At 37.6% G+C, this 14,530-nt stretch overlaps 1 protein-coding gene across 1 annotated transcript; it reads left to right on the forward strand.

Annotated features, from left to right (window-relative positions):
* On the forward strand, window positions 6,939–7,742 carry LOC109950310. The gene has a single exon (XM_020568860.1). It carries the CDS (start codon window positions 6,939–6,941, stop codon window positions 7,740–7,742), a length of 804 nt encoding a protein of 267 aa, XP_020424449.1.

Raw genomic sequence — 14,530 nt, forward strand, 5'->3', positions numbered from 1 at the left:
TATGGTATTTGCCATTTTGGGTGGAGTTAAATTTTTTCCAAAGTGTCAAATTGCCACATAAGCCATCAAATTCAATTTAACATTTTGCATTTAACATTGTTGAGAGTGTTTGTCCCACATTGAAATGTTAAGGGACCTAGCCTGGGTTTATAAGGAGTTGGGCTACTCCCCCCATTGCCAATTGATTTTGGGGTGGAACCTCAACTTCCTTCATGGTATCAGAGCTAATGGCTAACGCCGACTAGCGATCCTCCAGTTGCCAACATTGAGAGTCGTTGGCGCTCCTCACTCTTCACCCATAAGGGTGTTTGTATGTATAGTGCTTTTTCCTCTCTTCTTCTCAAAGATGAATATGTTTTTTCTTTCCACCTTAGCTGTAGCCGCACCTTTATTTTACCACTACAACCCTTTCTTCTATTAGCTCGTTATTTTTGTGTTTCCGCCGCACCGTCTTCATTGTGGACCATCTCCTCTATCGAGCTCTCTTATGGCAACCCATGGCAGCTCCATTTATCTCTCTTGGCCATAATGGCCAAATTTCTGTTTCCTCTGCTAGCCTTGTCACCGCTCACCGAGTCTTTTCCTTGCCGGCTTTTATCTCTCTCATGTCATTCTATCCTGCCGTTGTTGTTCTCTTACACAGCAACTGCTTGTCCCTCTTTTGGCTCGCTAGCCCCTTGTTATCCATCAATGTTGGGCCACTTCTCTCTGTTGAAACCGAGCAAAAAAGACTTTTCCTTTCCCTCAAAGATCACACCTCTCTATCGTTGGTTTCTCCACTTGAAATCTCTCTCCACTTCTTCGTCTCTCTCGCCGAGCTGTCTCTCTTCCCTCCATGAGCCTTATCCTAGTCTGCAATCATGGGTTCTCTCTCTCATGTATTTCTAATGGTTTCTCTATCGTGGTTTCCATACTTTTCCCTTGTTTGTTGATGCTGCCTGTCATCGCTCATCGAGCCATCTCTCTTTCCTCCGAGAGCCTGTCAACGCTCGTCGAGCCTTCTCTGCCGTGCTACACAGCCGATGTTCCCTTTGTACAGCCCTTGTTTCTTCCTCTGTGTTGCCGACTTGGTATCGACCACTCAAGCCCTATCACTGTGTTGCTGCCTTGGTTTGGCCTCTCACGCTCTATCTATGCTCAACATGTGTTCTCCTCCCCTCTTAAGCCTAATCTCTTTCTTTGATTTTACTGTTGGTCTATGTCTTCTTCAATGCTCTCTTGCGTTGCCTTTCTTCTTCTCTGTTACTCAGGTATTGTCTTCTTTTCTTTATAATTCTTTTATGTTACTGGGGTATTCTCTTCTCTTCTTTTCAATTGTGTTTTCTCTCTCCCTATCATGGGTTGTCTCTAGAATCTTGAGTTTCCTTTCCTCTTCATGGATTGTCTCTTGCATTTTGTTCTCTCTCCCTCTCTTGACTACTTTCTCTGTCTCACTTGGTTTTCTCCTTTATTTCTTATTATTGTTTTTTGGGTCAATCATCCTTCTATATTTTAATCTATATGGGCCTCTATCCTCTTGTGATAATATTTTCTTTATTACTTCTCTGTTCCCCCGTAGTTTTCTTCCTCATACCTTATTGTTTCTATGGTGCCTTGAAATTCAAACTTACTCATGCTCTCGTTTTCTTTTCTCTATGTCCTAGGTTGGTTTCACCTCCTATCCTCTACTATTGTGCTGCATCCTCTCTTAACCCCTTTATTCCTTCCAAATATCTTCTTTTCTCTCTGCATGCATCCATTTCTGCTTTTCCATGTAATGAATTTTCTTTTGTTTCCATTCCTCATCTTTATTATTTTTATAAATAAAAAAATGCACTTGTCTGAATTATTTTTCTTTCTCTTTCTTCTTTACAACATTGTCTATTTCTCTTTACCCTACCTAGAGGGTGATTCCTAGGTAGCATTATGTTTCTCAGGTGCCTAGAGTTGTTTCCTAGGTATATTTGATTTGTATGTCAGCCCATCATTTTATTCCTTCCTTCCATAAGCCCATGCTCTCCTTCACTTGCTGCCTTTCAATGGGCGTTATGTTTACTTTGTTTCTCTCATGCCGCTGTTGCAACTCTGGAGATTGAAGTTCTTTTTTTTGTTTCCCTTACTAGACTACTACAAACGACTGCTACTGCCATCTCCATCACCATACAGTTTCTTCATTCAAATCTTGCTATGCTGTGCGCGCTCGATTTGCGGGGGAGTGTTATGGAGTTACAATAGTATTTCAGTTACAATAGTTAATCCTACTAATGATAGGAAATGATCAGTTGTCAGTTACGTTGTTATTAGGCCATAACTCCATATTTATGTTTGTGATAATGACTTATTGTAACTGTAGATTATTCTCTACATACTTTATATATATATATTGTATAATGATCATATGAATAATATAATAGAAAATTAGTTTCTTCATGGTATCAGAGCAATTCATTATCTAAGATGGAAAGAAAGGGTTGTAGTGGTAAAATAAAGGTGCGGCTACATCTAAGGTGGAAAGAAAAAACATATTCATCTTGAGAAGAAGAGAGGAAAAAGCACTATACATACAAACACCCTTATAGGTGAGGAGTGAGGAGCGCCAACGACTCTCAATGTTGGCAACTGGAGGATCGCTAGTCGGCGTTAGCTATTAGCTTTGATACCATGAAGAAACTGATTTTCCATTATATTATTCATATGATCATTATACAATATATATAAAGTCTGTAGAGAATAATCTACAGTTACAACAAGTCATTATCACAAACATAAATATGGAGTTATGGCCTAATAACAACGTAACTAACAACTGACTATTTCCTATCATTAGTAGGATTAACTATTGTAACTGAAATACTATTGTAACTCCACAACACTCCCCCGCAAATCGAGCGCGCACAGCATAGCAAGATTTGAATGAAGAAACTGTATGGTGATGGAGATGGCAGTAGCAGTCATCTGTAGTAGTCTAGTAAGGGAAACAAAAAAGAAGAACTCCAATCTCCAGAGTTGCAACAGCGGCATGAGAGAGACAAAGTAAACATAACGCCCATTGAAAGGTTGCAAGTGAAGGAGAGCATGGGCTCATGGAAGGAAGGAATAAAATGACGGGCTGACATACAAATCAAATGTACCTAGGAAACAACTTTAGGCACCTGAGAAACATAATGCTACCTAGGAATCACCCTCTAGGTAGGATAAAGAGAAATAGACAATGTTGTAAAGAGGAATGAGAAAAAAAAATAATTCAGACAAGTGCATTTTTTTATTTATAAAAATAATAAAGATGAGGAATAGAAACAAAAGAAAATTCATCACATGGAAAGCAGAAAGGGCTGCGTGCAGAGAGAAAAGAAGGAATATTTGAAGGGAATAAAGGGGTTAAGAAAGGATGCAGCACAATAGTAGAGGATTGGAGGTGAAACCAACCTGGGACATAGAGAAAAGAAAACGAGAGCATGGGTAAGTTTGAGTTTCAAGGCACCATTGAAACAATAAGGTATGGGGAAGAAAACTACGGGGGAACAGAGAAGTAATAAAGAAAATATTATCACAAGAGGATAGAGGCCCATATAGATTAAAATATAGAAGGATGATTGACCCAAAAAACAATAATAAGAAATAAAGGAGAAAACCAAGTGAGACAGAGAAAGTAGTCAAGAGAGGGAGAGAGAACAAGATGCAAGAGACAATCCATGAAAAGGAAAGGAAACTCAAGATTCCAGAGACAACCCATGATAGAGAGAGAGAAAACACAAGCTGTTGCTGACTATCACCCATTCCACCCCAAAACCAATTGGCAATGAGGGAAGTAGCCCAACTTCTTATAAACCTAGGCTAGGTCCCTTAACATTTCAATGTGGGACAAACACTCTCAACACGCCCCCGCACGTGTGGCGAACTTTCAAGCCTAACACATGGACAACACATATTGGGTGACGTGGGAGCACGTGTGACCGCTGGGCCCAACACGTGAAGCCTTGCTCTGATACCATGAAGAAACTGATTTTCCATTATATTATTCATATGATCATTATACAATACATATAAAGTCTGTAGAGAATAATCTACAGTTACAACAAGTCATTATCACAAACATAAATATGGAGTTATGGCCTAATAACAACGTAACTGACAACTGATCATTTCCTATCATTAGTAGGATTAACTATTATAACTGAAATATTATTGTAACTCCATAACAAACATCTCCAAGGTAGATGTCAAATTTAAATTTGATGACTTATGTGACAATTTGACACTTAGGAAAAATTTTAACTCCACCGAAAATGTCAAATGTCATATCATTTTATTATATTTTTCAAAACATATGGGACCCATGTGATGCATAAAGTATTAAAAGAGAGTACTCAGTAAATGATAGTGGAGTTCATGATTGAAAAAGTATTAAAATAACGTTTTACATCAAGCTTTTTGATATGTTATTTTTGACATATCTCTCCCTGCCTTCAAATCCATATAGAATTTGACATCTCAGTTGGAGTAACTTTAACATTAAAATTTTGCATTTCATTTCCACTTGGAAATTTTACATCTCCTTTGGAGATGCTCTATTTTCTCAACATCTTCCTCATTTCTTCTTATTCTTATTTCTTCTTAACTCGCGAGTATTGTTCATCATCCCATAAAATTTCATTCTCAGTAAGCTCGGTTTCAACATTTTTCGTTAATTTCCAGTGCTCAGATGATTATGGTTCCTTCATGAAAGTTGTTCCAAATTGTGTTATCTTCAGACCTTCAAATTTCAGAATTTTCTCATACTTGTAGTGTCCTAAAACCTTAGTTTTACTCAAATGTATTCATCAATTCATGTTGTGATGCCCAGCTTACTCGCCCTTTTGATTTGTCAAAAATTTGTCATTCCCTTTCCCAAATGGGACCTTTGAAAGCCCCTGGTTCCGATGGCCTGCCTTATTTTTTCCAAAAATACTGGTATATTATTGGAGAAGATATTGCTCTTATTTGCTTGCAGATCTTGAATAATGGTAAGAGTATTAAGGAGTTTAACCATATGTTGGTGGCTTTGATTCCGAAGAGAAAGAACGTAAAGAATGTGAAGGAGTTCTGACCTATAAGTCTATGTAACGTCATCTACAAAATTGTTGCAAAAACTCTAGCTAACCGTCTAAAGATCATTTTGCCTAAGGTGCTTTCAAGCGTTCAAAGTGCTTTTGTTCCTGGCAGATATATCATTGATAATGTCACTCTTGCTTTTGAGCTTATACATACAGTCAAAAAACAAAGACAAATTAAGGAGCCAAAAGTTGCTGTGAAGCTTGATGTAAGTAAGGCATATGATCGAGTTGAGTGGAATTTTCTTCGTAAAATCATGGAAAATCTTGGCTTTGCAACTCGTTGGGTGGATTTGATTATGGAGTGTGTGACAACAGTAACTTATTCCATTATTGTTAATGGTCAACCAGCTGGCCATATCATTCCCTCGACAGGCATCCGACAAGGTAACCCGCTCTCTCCTTATTTGTTTTTAATTTGTACTGAAGGGTTTTCTTCTCTTTTAAAACAGGCAGAAATTTTGGGTCTTATTAAAGGAGTCAAAGCAGCAGCAAACGCTCCCCCAATCTCCCATCTTTTCTTTGCAGACGATAGCCTTTTATTTCTACATGCATCTCTTGCTAGTTGTCAGTCATTGAAAGATTTGCTTACAACCTATGAAAAGGAGTTGGGCAATGAATCAATTTTGAAAAATATGCTATGGCGTTTGGTCCTAATTCTGATATTCAACTCCAAAGTGATATGCAGCAGATCCTTGGCATTCCAATAGTCAAATTCCATGAGAAATACCTTGGATTACCAACGGTTGTTGGACGAGCTAAAAAGGCTCTCTTTGTCAACCTACGCAACAGAGTTGGAAAACTTCTTCAGGGATGGAAATGAAATATTCTCTCAATTGCAGGAAAAGAAGTTTTAATCGAAGCAGTGGCACAAGCTCTCCCAATTTATACAATGAGTATTTTTAAACTGCCTATATCTATAACCAAGAAGCTTTAAAGTATGATCAGCAAGTTCTGGTAGGGAAGAATGGGAGATAACCGTGGTGTTCATTGGCTCAAGTGGGATGTCCTTTGTCGATCAAAGGAGGAGGGGGGATTTGGATTTCGTGATTTCACTATTTTCAATCAAGCTCTTCTTGCTCGAATGGCGTGGAGAATTTTAACACAGCCTCATGCTCTGGTTAGTCAAGTTATGAAGGCCAGATACTTCCCTAATAGAAGTTTCTTACATTCTGATTCTGGATCATCACCTTCTTATATTTGGCAAAGTATCTTATGGGGCAGTGACTTGATTCAACAAGGCATCAGATGGAGAGTAGGAGACGGTCGTGATATTTTTGTTTATTTTGATAAATGGTTGCCTACTCACACCACTTTTCAGACTATTTCCCCACCATCCCTTCCTCTAAACACACGTATTTGTGATTTAATAAGTGGTGGTCTTTGGGATATTCAACGTATAAGGGCACATTTTTTGGACATAGATGCTGAAGCTATTTTATCCATCCCTATTTCTCTCTGGTGCCACTGCGACAAAGTTTTATGGCACTATATGATAACCATATATTCATATTGAATGGCACGTGTTCTGTTAGTTTGTTAAGAGAGTTTGTTAGTTTACTATATAAGTACTATTACATTGTAATCATTCTTAACAATAATCAATACAGAGCCTTTTATTCTCAGACTTCTTCTTCTTCCTTCTTCTTCTTCCTTCTTCTTCCTTCTTCTTCTTTTTCTCAGTATTCTTCTACTCTTATCATGGTATCACGAGCTTAGGTTCGATTCTAAGGTCTATTTGCTTCCGCATTCTCTTCTTCCTCCTTTCTCTGCTTCTTTCTTCTATCAATCTCAAATCCTGATCTCTCAATTTCTCTGCAATTTTCTCCAAACCCAATTTTCGTTCTGTGAAACCCTAATTTTGCTTTCATGGCTTCCTCTCTCAATATTGACGGCCTTTTAGGCATGCTTACCATTCGGCTTAATGATGATAACTTCTTGAAGTGGAGTTATCAACTAGAGTCGGTACTCCAGGGCTACGATTTGTTCGGCCACTTCGATGATTCATTTGTTTCTCCTCCAAAATTCGCAGTTGTCGATGAAGAAAATGTTACTGCTGAGCTCACTACGGCCTATAAAGACTGGATTCGCACAGACAAGGCACTCTTGAGCCCTCTTATTGCATCTTTGTTAGATGAAGCACTTGAGTATGTCATCGTGAGTCAAACAGCTAAAGAGGCCTGGCTTCATCTATGTGATCGCTACGCCTCTGTTTCTCGAGCAAGTATTAATCATCTAAAAACAGAACTGCAGACTGCTCAAAAAGGTGGAGACTCCATTGAGCGATTCTTTCTTTGTCTTAAACACATTCGTGACCAATTGTCTGCGGCTAATGTGCTAATTTTGGATGATGATTTTGTTATCGCTGCGTTGAATGGTTTACCACCAAAGTATGCCATAATTAAGACTGTTTTGATTGCTCGTGATTCTTCAATCACTCTTAATGATTTTCGCGCTCAACTCCTAGCTGCAGAGCAAACTGCTGAGGCTCGTATTGTTCATCACTCAGGTCTATATGTTGCGAATTCATCTTCTGGTGTTCAGCCCTCTGTTGTTGCTTCTGGTCAAGGCTTACTACCTACTCATTCTCATCTTCTGCCTCCTGTGCATTCTTCTCGTGGCTTTTCTTCTGGCCGTGGAAGGTCTAATGGCAACCGAAATCAACAGTCTTAGTTTCGCTCGTTTGGTATTCGTGTTGCTCCCTCTTCAAATTTGGGTGGTTCTGGTTCATACAAGGTTGTGCCAGAATGTCAAATCTGTAGCAAACGTGGTCATACGGCGGCGAACTGTTATTATTGAAATGCTCCCTCTATGCTCCTTCACCTGTTGTTAAGTGTCAAATATGTGGCAAACGAGGGGCATGCTGCTTTGGATTGTTATCATCGTTCTAACTATGCATTTCAAGGGCAAGCACCGTCATCTTCTTTAACTGCTATGACGGCTCAGTCTTCTTATTCTCCAGAGCAAGTCTGGATTGCTGACACAGAAGCTTCTCATCATATGGTTGGCAATGCCTCTCACCTGCATAATGTCATTTCTTGTGATGTGACTGAGAATGTCACTATTAGTAATGGGGAAGGTTTGGAAATTCATAATCTTGGCACTACTTCTATTTCTTGTGCCAATACCAAATCTTTATCTCTGCCATCTGTGTTTCATGTTCCCAAACTTAAAGCCAATCTATTATCGGTTCATCAATTGTGTAAAGATAACAATTGTCTTATCACCTTTGATGCTTCTGGTTTTTGCATACAGGACAAGCTCACCAAACAAATTGTTCTTCAGGGCAAGAGTAATCAAGGCCTTTATCACATTCCTCTAGCTGCTTCTTCTGTCTTGAATCGTGCTTCCTGTTTTTCTTCTGCTCTAGTTGCCTATCTTGGCCAACAAATCAAGTCCTCTCTTTGGCATCAAAGGTTAGGTCATCCAACAAATGAAGTTGTGAAACTAATGCTTCAAGCCTCTGTTGTGTCTGTTTTTGCTGACTCTATTTCTGCCATATGTTCTGCTTATTTGCACTGCAAAATGCATAAGTTGCCTTTTCCTAGTGAGCATATTAAGTCTAATATAGCCTTGCAGAGGATCCATAGTGATGTATGGGGTCCCTCTAGAAATAAATCCATAGATGGATATCGCTATTATGTCACATTTGTTGATGAATGTACTGGTTTCCTGTGGCTTTATCCACTGTTCAATAAATGTGGAGTTTTTGAGATCTTTATTAAGTTCTATGCCTTTATCAGTACTCAATTTGGTGCTCATCTTCAATATTTTCAAAGTGATGGGGGTGGTGAGTTTAATAGTTCACAATTTGCCTCTTTTCTTGACTCAAAAGGCATCATTCACCAGTTGTCTTGTCCTTCCACTCCTCAACAAAATGGTCTTGCTGAGAGAAAGAATCGTCATGTTATAGAAACTGCCTTAACTCTGTTAGTTACTGCCAATCTTCCTGGTCAATTTTGGTATCATGCTGTGACACATGCTGCTTAATTGATCAATTTCATGCCTAGTATTGCTCTTGGGAATCAGTCTCCTTTTTAGAAGTTATTTGACAAGCCTCCACCTTTTCAGCATCTAAGAGTTTTTGGCACAGCTGTTTATCCATATATTAGACCATTTAATGAACATAAACTTCAATATAGGACTGTACAGTGTGTTTTCATGGGTTATTCTAAGGGTTATAAAGGTGTTATCTGCTATAACACTACTACTCACAGATTCCTTCTCTCTAGACATGTGGCTCATGATGAGAGTGTCTTTCCTTTTAAGCATTCCAAGCCTTCACTTTCATTTAGCAATCTTTCTTCTTGTACTCCATCTTCTTCCAAGGCTTCACATATTGTAGTTTCTGTTTTGCACCATGTGCCTTCCTTGGCTTCTAGTCCAGATCCTAGTCTTGCTTCCTCATAATCCTCTGATGTCCCTTCCCATGTTCTACATCTTTTGGTGGTGATCCTGTTTTAGTTGCTTCGAGTGCAGACTCTATAGAGAATTTACAAGTTCTTAGTGCTCAACAATTACAAGTTCTTTTGCCTTCTCATGAATCTTCTTCACCATCTATGCCTCCTCCTATACATCCTATGCATACAAGGTCTAAGAGTGGTATTGTCAAGGCTAAGCCATTTGAGGAATATCAATGTTATCTTACTACTATTCCATCCCTTCATGAAGCTGTTGAACCAGCTACTTATAAGGTTGCTTCTCAGTCATCTGTTTGGATACAGGCTATGAGAGAAGAAATTGAAGCTTTGCACACCCAAGGTACACGGGATTTAGTTCCTATGCCTATGGATAAAAACATTGTTGGTAGCCGATGGGTTTATAGAGTTAAGAAGAACTCAAATAGGTCTGTAGCAAGACATAAGGCTCACTTGGTTGCACAAGGTTTCAGTCAAGCTCCTGGTCTAGATTTTAGTGAGACTTTTAGCCCTATTGTAAGGCATACAACAGTCAGATTGGTTTTGAGTATTGCTACTATGAACAAGTGGTCTCTTAGACAACTTGATGTGAAAAATGCTTTTCTTCATGGTGACCTTGAAGAAGAAGTGTTTATGTGCCAACCTCAAGGTTTTGAAGACTCTGCATATCCAATTCATGTTTGTCGATTGAGAAAATCTCTTTATGGGCTAAAGCAAGCACCTAGAGCTTGGAATGCAAAGTTCACAGGTCATTTTCCAGCCATTGGTTTTACTGTTTCTCATTCTGATCCAAGTCTCTTTGTTAAGCATGTTGGTTCAGATAGTGTCATTCTTCTACTCTATGTTGATGATATCATCTTGACTGGTTCTAAAGATAGTTTAGTCCAAGAGATTATTGATGAATTAAGTGTTGTGTTTGAAATGAAAGATATAGGGCGGTTAACCTACTTCTTAGGATTGCAGATTTCTTATCATGATAATGGAGATATCTTTGTCTGTCAAACAAAATATGCTAGAGATTTACTTGCAAAGGCTGGTATGAATACTTTTCGACCTTGTACTACTCCATGTAAGCCACATTGTCAGCTTTTAGTTTCGGAGGGTGACTCCTTATCTGATCCAACCATCTACAGGAGTATTGTTGGGTCACTGCATTCACTCGACCTGATCTTTGTTATGCTGGTAATACTGTCTGTCAGTATATGACTCAACCTTCAGATTTACATTTTCAGTTGGTTAAGCACATCTTGAGATATATTCATGGTACTTTGGATCATGGTCTACATTTTACAAGCGGATCTTGGGATCTTCATGCTTATAGTGATGCAGATTGGGCCTTAGATGTGAATACTCGCAGATCAACCACTGGTTTTATTTTTTATCTTGGCAATAATCCAGTTTCCTGGCAATCTAAGAAGCAAACTTCTGTTTCTAGAAGTTCAACTGAGGCTGAGTACAGGGCATTAGCTAATACAGCAGTTGATCTAGCTTGGGTTCGACAAGTTTTACTTGATTTAAAGATATTCTTACCACAGCCTCCTACAATACATTGTGACAATCTTTCAGCTCTTGCTTTAAGTTCAAATCCTGTGTATCATTCTCGGATCAAACATTTAGATATTGACTTTCATTTTGTAAGAGAAAGAGTACAGAAGAAAGACTTGTTTATGCATTATATTCCCACTGAAGAACAAGTAGTAGACATCTTCACAAAGGGATTACATGGTCCTATTTTTCTGAGACATTGCAGGAATCTGCAACTTAGCAGCTCAGCTGGGTTTGAGGGGGAATGATAACCATATATTCATATTGAATGGCACGTGTTCTGTTAGTTTGTTAAGAGAGTCTGTTAGAGTGTTAAGAGTCTGTTAGTTTGTTAAGAGAGTATGTTAGTTTACTATATAAGTACTATTACATTGTAATCATTCTTAACAATAATCAATACAGAGCCTTATATTCTCAGACTTTTTCTTCTTCCTTCTTCTTCTTTCTTCTTCTTTTTCTCAGTATTCTTCTATTGTTATCACTATACTTCTAATGGTCAGTATTCAGTTCGTAGTGGCTATTGGATTGGATTACACCTTTCAAGAGATGTTGGTGTGAATATTAGTGGCTCTAATGTTAGTCAAGGTAGTGGAGCAGGAAGTTCGAGTTCAATGTGGAAACAAGTTTGGAGGGTAAGAGTTCCTAATAAAGTTAAGCTTTTTCTATGGAAGGCATTACAAAACGCCTTACCTTGTCGTTGGGCTCTTACCTATAGACATATTGGAGATAATAGTTGCTGCCCTCAAGGCCATGGTTCTCAAGAAACCATTATTCATGCTTTATGGGGCTGTCGTGAGGTGAAAAGGATTTGGAAACTTTCTTTTCTTAGTGAAGTGATTAACTTTTGGCATGAACCTACTTTTCCTGATCTTTGGTGCCATGTAATTTCAGTGGGCTTGAACTTTGACCTGGAGGTTTTTGCATACCTTTCTTGGCTTATTTGGCTTGATTGAAATACACGAATGCATGGCCAAAAAGGACGTCACCCTGATGACTTATATGCAACAACCCATCGCCTTTCAATTGAATTTATCTCCGCCAACACTACACCTGTGCAAACTCATTCTCCCTCCTCTACTCATTGGTGTCCTCCCCCTCCTGGTAAGTTGAAACTGATTGTGGATGTCGCTTATAGTACTTCTGTTTGGAAGCGTGGATTGGGGGCAGTTGTCAGAAATGTGCATGGAGATCTTATGGGTGCAATTTCAGTCCCTATCACTGGATGTTTCTCTGCCAAGATTACTGAACTTTTAGCAATTTGGGAAGGCCTTTAGTTTGCATGGGAGGCCGGCTACGATTCATTAGTAGTTGAGACAGATGCGAAGAATGCCATTAACGACATTGTCTCTGGCATTGCGACTTTTGGGGTTGCAAGAGGGATTATCAACGACATCCACATGTTATCTAGAAACTTCGATTCACTTTCTTTTGTATTTGCTCCCAGATTGTGTAATACTGTGGCTGATAGACTTGCTAAGTTTGCTTTAGGTAGTGTGTCCATAAACGTTTGGCTTGAAGAGGGTCCTTCATGGATCAATGTGTTTCTTCAAGCTGACTCTAATAATCTAGAGTTGTCATGATCTTTTGTTTGTAGCCATTATGGAGCGTGTGGCACTCTTTTTCCTTAGTCCCAGGTTTTGTCCCAATAGGTTTTCCTAGGCAAGGTTTTAATGAGACCACGTTTGTTCGCTCGAGTCTGTAACCTTTCACAATTTTAATGAACATTTATTACTTCCAAAAAAAAAAATGACATGAAGTGCAAGTATAGGGGGGTGGGGGGTGGGAGTGAGACTAGAAGCAAAGCATATGGGGCATATCAATAAATAATCCTTTATATAAATTGTAGAATCATCGATCATTTATTTATACCAAGTAAAAGTATTTGGAACCTGGGGTGCATCCAATTCTAACTTTTAAAGACTTTTATAGGGTTAAAAAGTCTGGAGGTATTCAACTGTGACTTTTAAATAGTATTTAAAAGTTTAGTGGTATTCAATTGTGACTTTTAAAAAGTATTTAAAAATTTAGTGGTATCTAGTTGTGACTTTTAAAAGTCTTTAATGCGTTTGGATGAGGAAATTTAAAAGTACAAATGAATTCATAAATGATGGAAATTAATGTTCTAGAATTTGTAAGGAATTTAAATATGGAGTTTAACTTTTATTTGTAAAGTTTTTATTTTTATTTTTAAACTCAATCTATCTTGAAATTTTAAAAATGACGACATTTTAGATAGAATTTAAAGTTGGGATTTATGACCTCCAAATTCCATATTTTTTTCCCAAGTGGAATTTTTAAATTTCTATTTTTTTTAATCCAAACATGGGAATTGGTTCAAGTCAATTTAGAAATTCTAACTTTTGTCAAAATCCCAAGTTTATATCCTCATTCAAATGCACCGTAAAAGTTTGGCGGTATCCAAAAACTTAATGACTTTTAAAAAATTTATTGAATGAATGACTTTGCATACTTTTAAGGCTAACTATTAACGAGAATTTATCAAAAATAGCCAAAAGTTGACCCCTAATTTCAAAAATATCAGTTTTTGTAAAATATTTCAAATATAGCAAAAAGCTCACCTAAATAGACACAAATGCCCTTAAATTTAAAATCCACATAAACCTAAAAAAGAAAACCCTATTAGATTGGGAATCTTTATATGTACGTTTGTAGATGTATTGCTACCTTAGTCAAACAGTGAGTGCAGTTCTTCCTTGATTCTTCATTCAGTTTCTTCTTCGTTTAATCTTCATACTAAATTATATTACACATAGGGAATACATCCAAAAACCATTGAAAAACAACATTTTTTTGTTGGCGATTTAAACAGAAAATTGTATATTGTGAATCTGAATTGTGAAGCATAAGAAACATAAGCCAAACTTTTTCCATTCACATCAAGATAAAAGTTTCCTCTATCTGCAGATTACTGCGCTTTAAACTTCCTTGCCTAACTTCTAACTTCCATTTTATATTTAATTTGTATTTTAGTATGTAATTTTCTAGGAGCAGCATTCTGGAACTTATCATGGGATTCCTATTTTTAGTTTTGTTTGGTGGTTAAAAAAAAAAATGTAAGATACTTGATAATATTGTTGTTTCTTACTTGCTTCACCATTCATTTTCTACTTTAGCATTCTAATCTCTTTGTAATTCCAAATTTATCCAAATTTTATATATGGTGTGGAAGGCTAGATTTTGTATGCTGCATATTACAGATTGCAGATGATTAAGTTTTAGTTATTTTATTGATGTTGTGCTGGATAATGCCATGATTGTATGTGTAGGGTGGCCGAACCATAATACAAGTATAGAAAAAAGAAAAAAATTCAATCTTACATCAATAATATATATAGAAGAAAAAATGCACATTTTTTAGAACTTTGTACTCAATTTCATGTATCAAAACGAAAAATTCTACTGATAAAATCTCACTTCCCTGTAAACTATTTGTTTTCTATTCTCTTCTTTTTGTCAAACTATTTTCTATTCCCCTGG

Source organism: Prunus persica, chromosome G7 (genome assembly GCF_000346465.2).
Source record: "Prunus persica cultivar Lovell chromosome G7, Prunus_persica_NCBIv2, whole genome shotgun sequence".
Lineage (NCBI taxonomy): Eukaryota > Viridiplantae > Streptophyta > Magnoliopsida > Rosales > Rosaceae > Prunus > Prunus persica.

Coding starts and splice junctions, on each gene's coding strand:
- LOC109950310 (XM_020568860.1), top strand. CDS start 6,939: ATGGCTTCCTCTCTCAATATTGACGGCCTTTTAGGCATGCTTACCATT.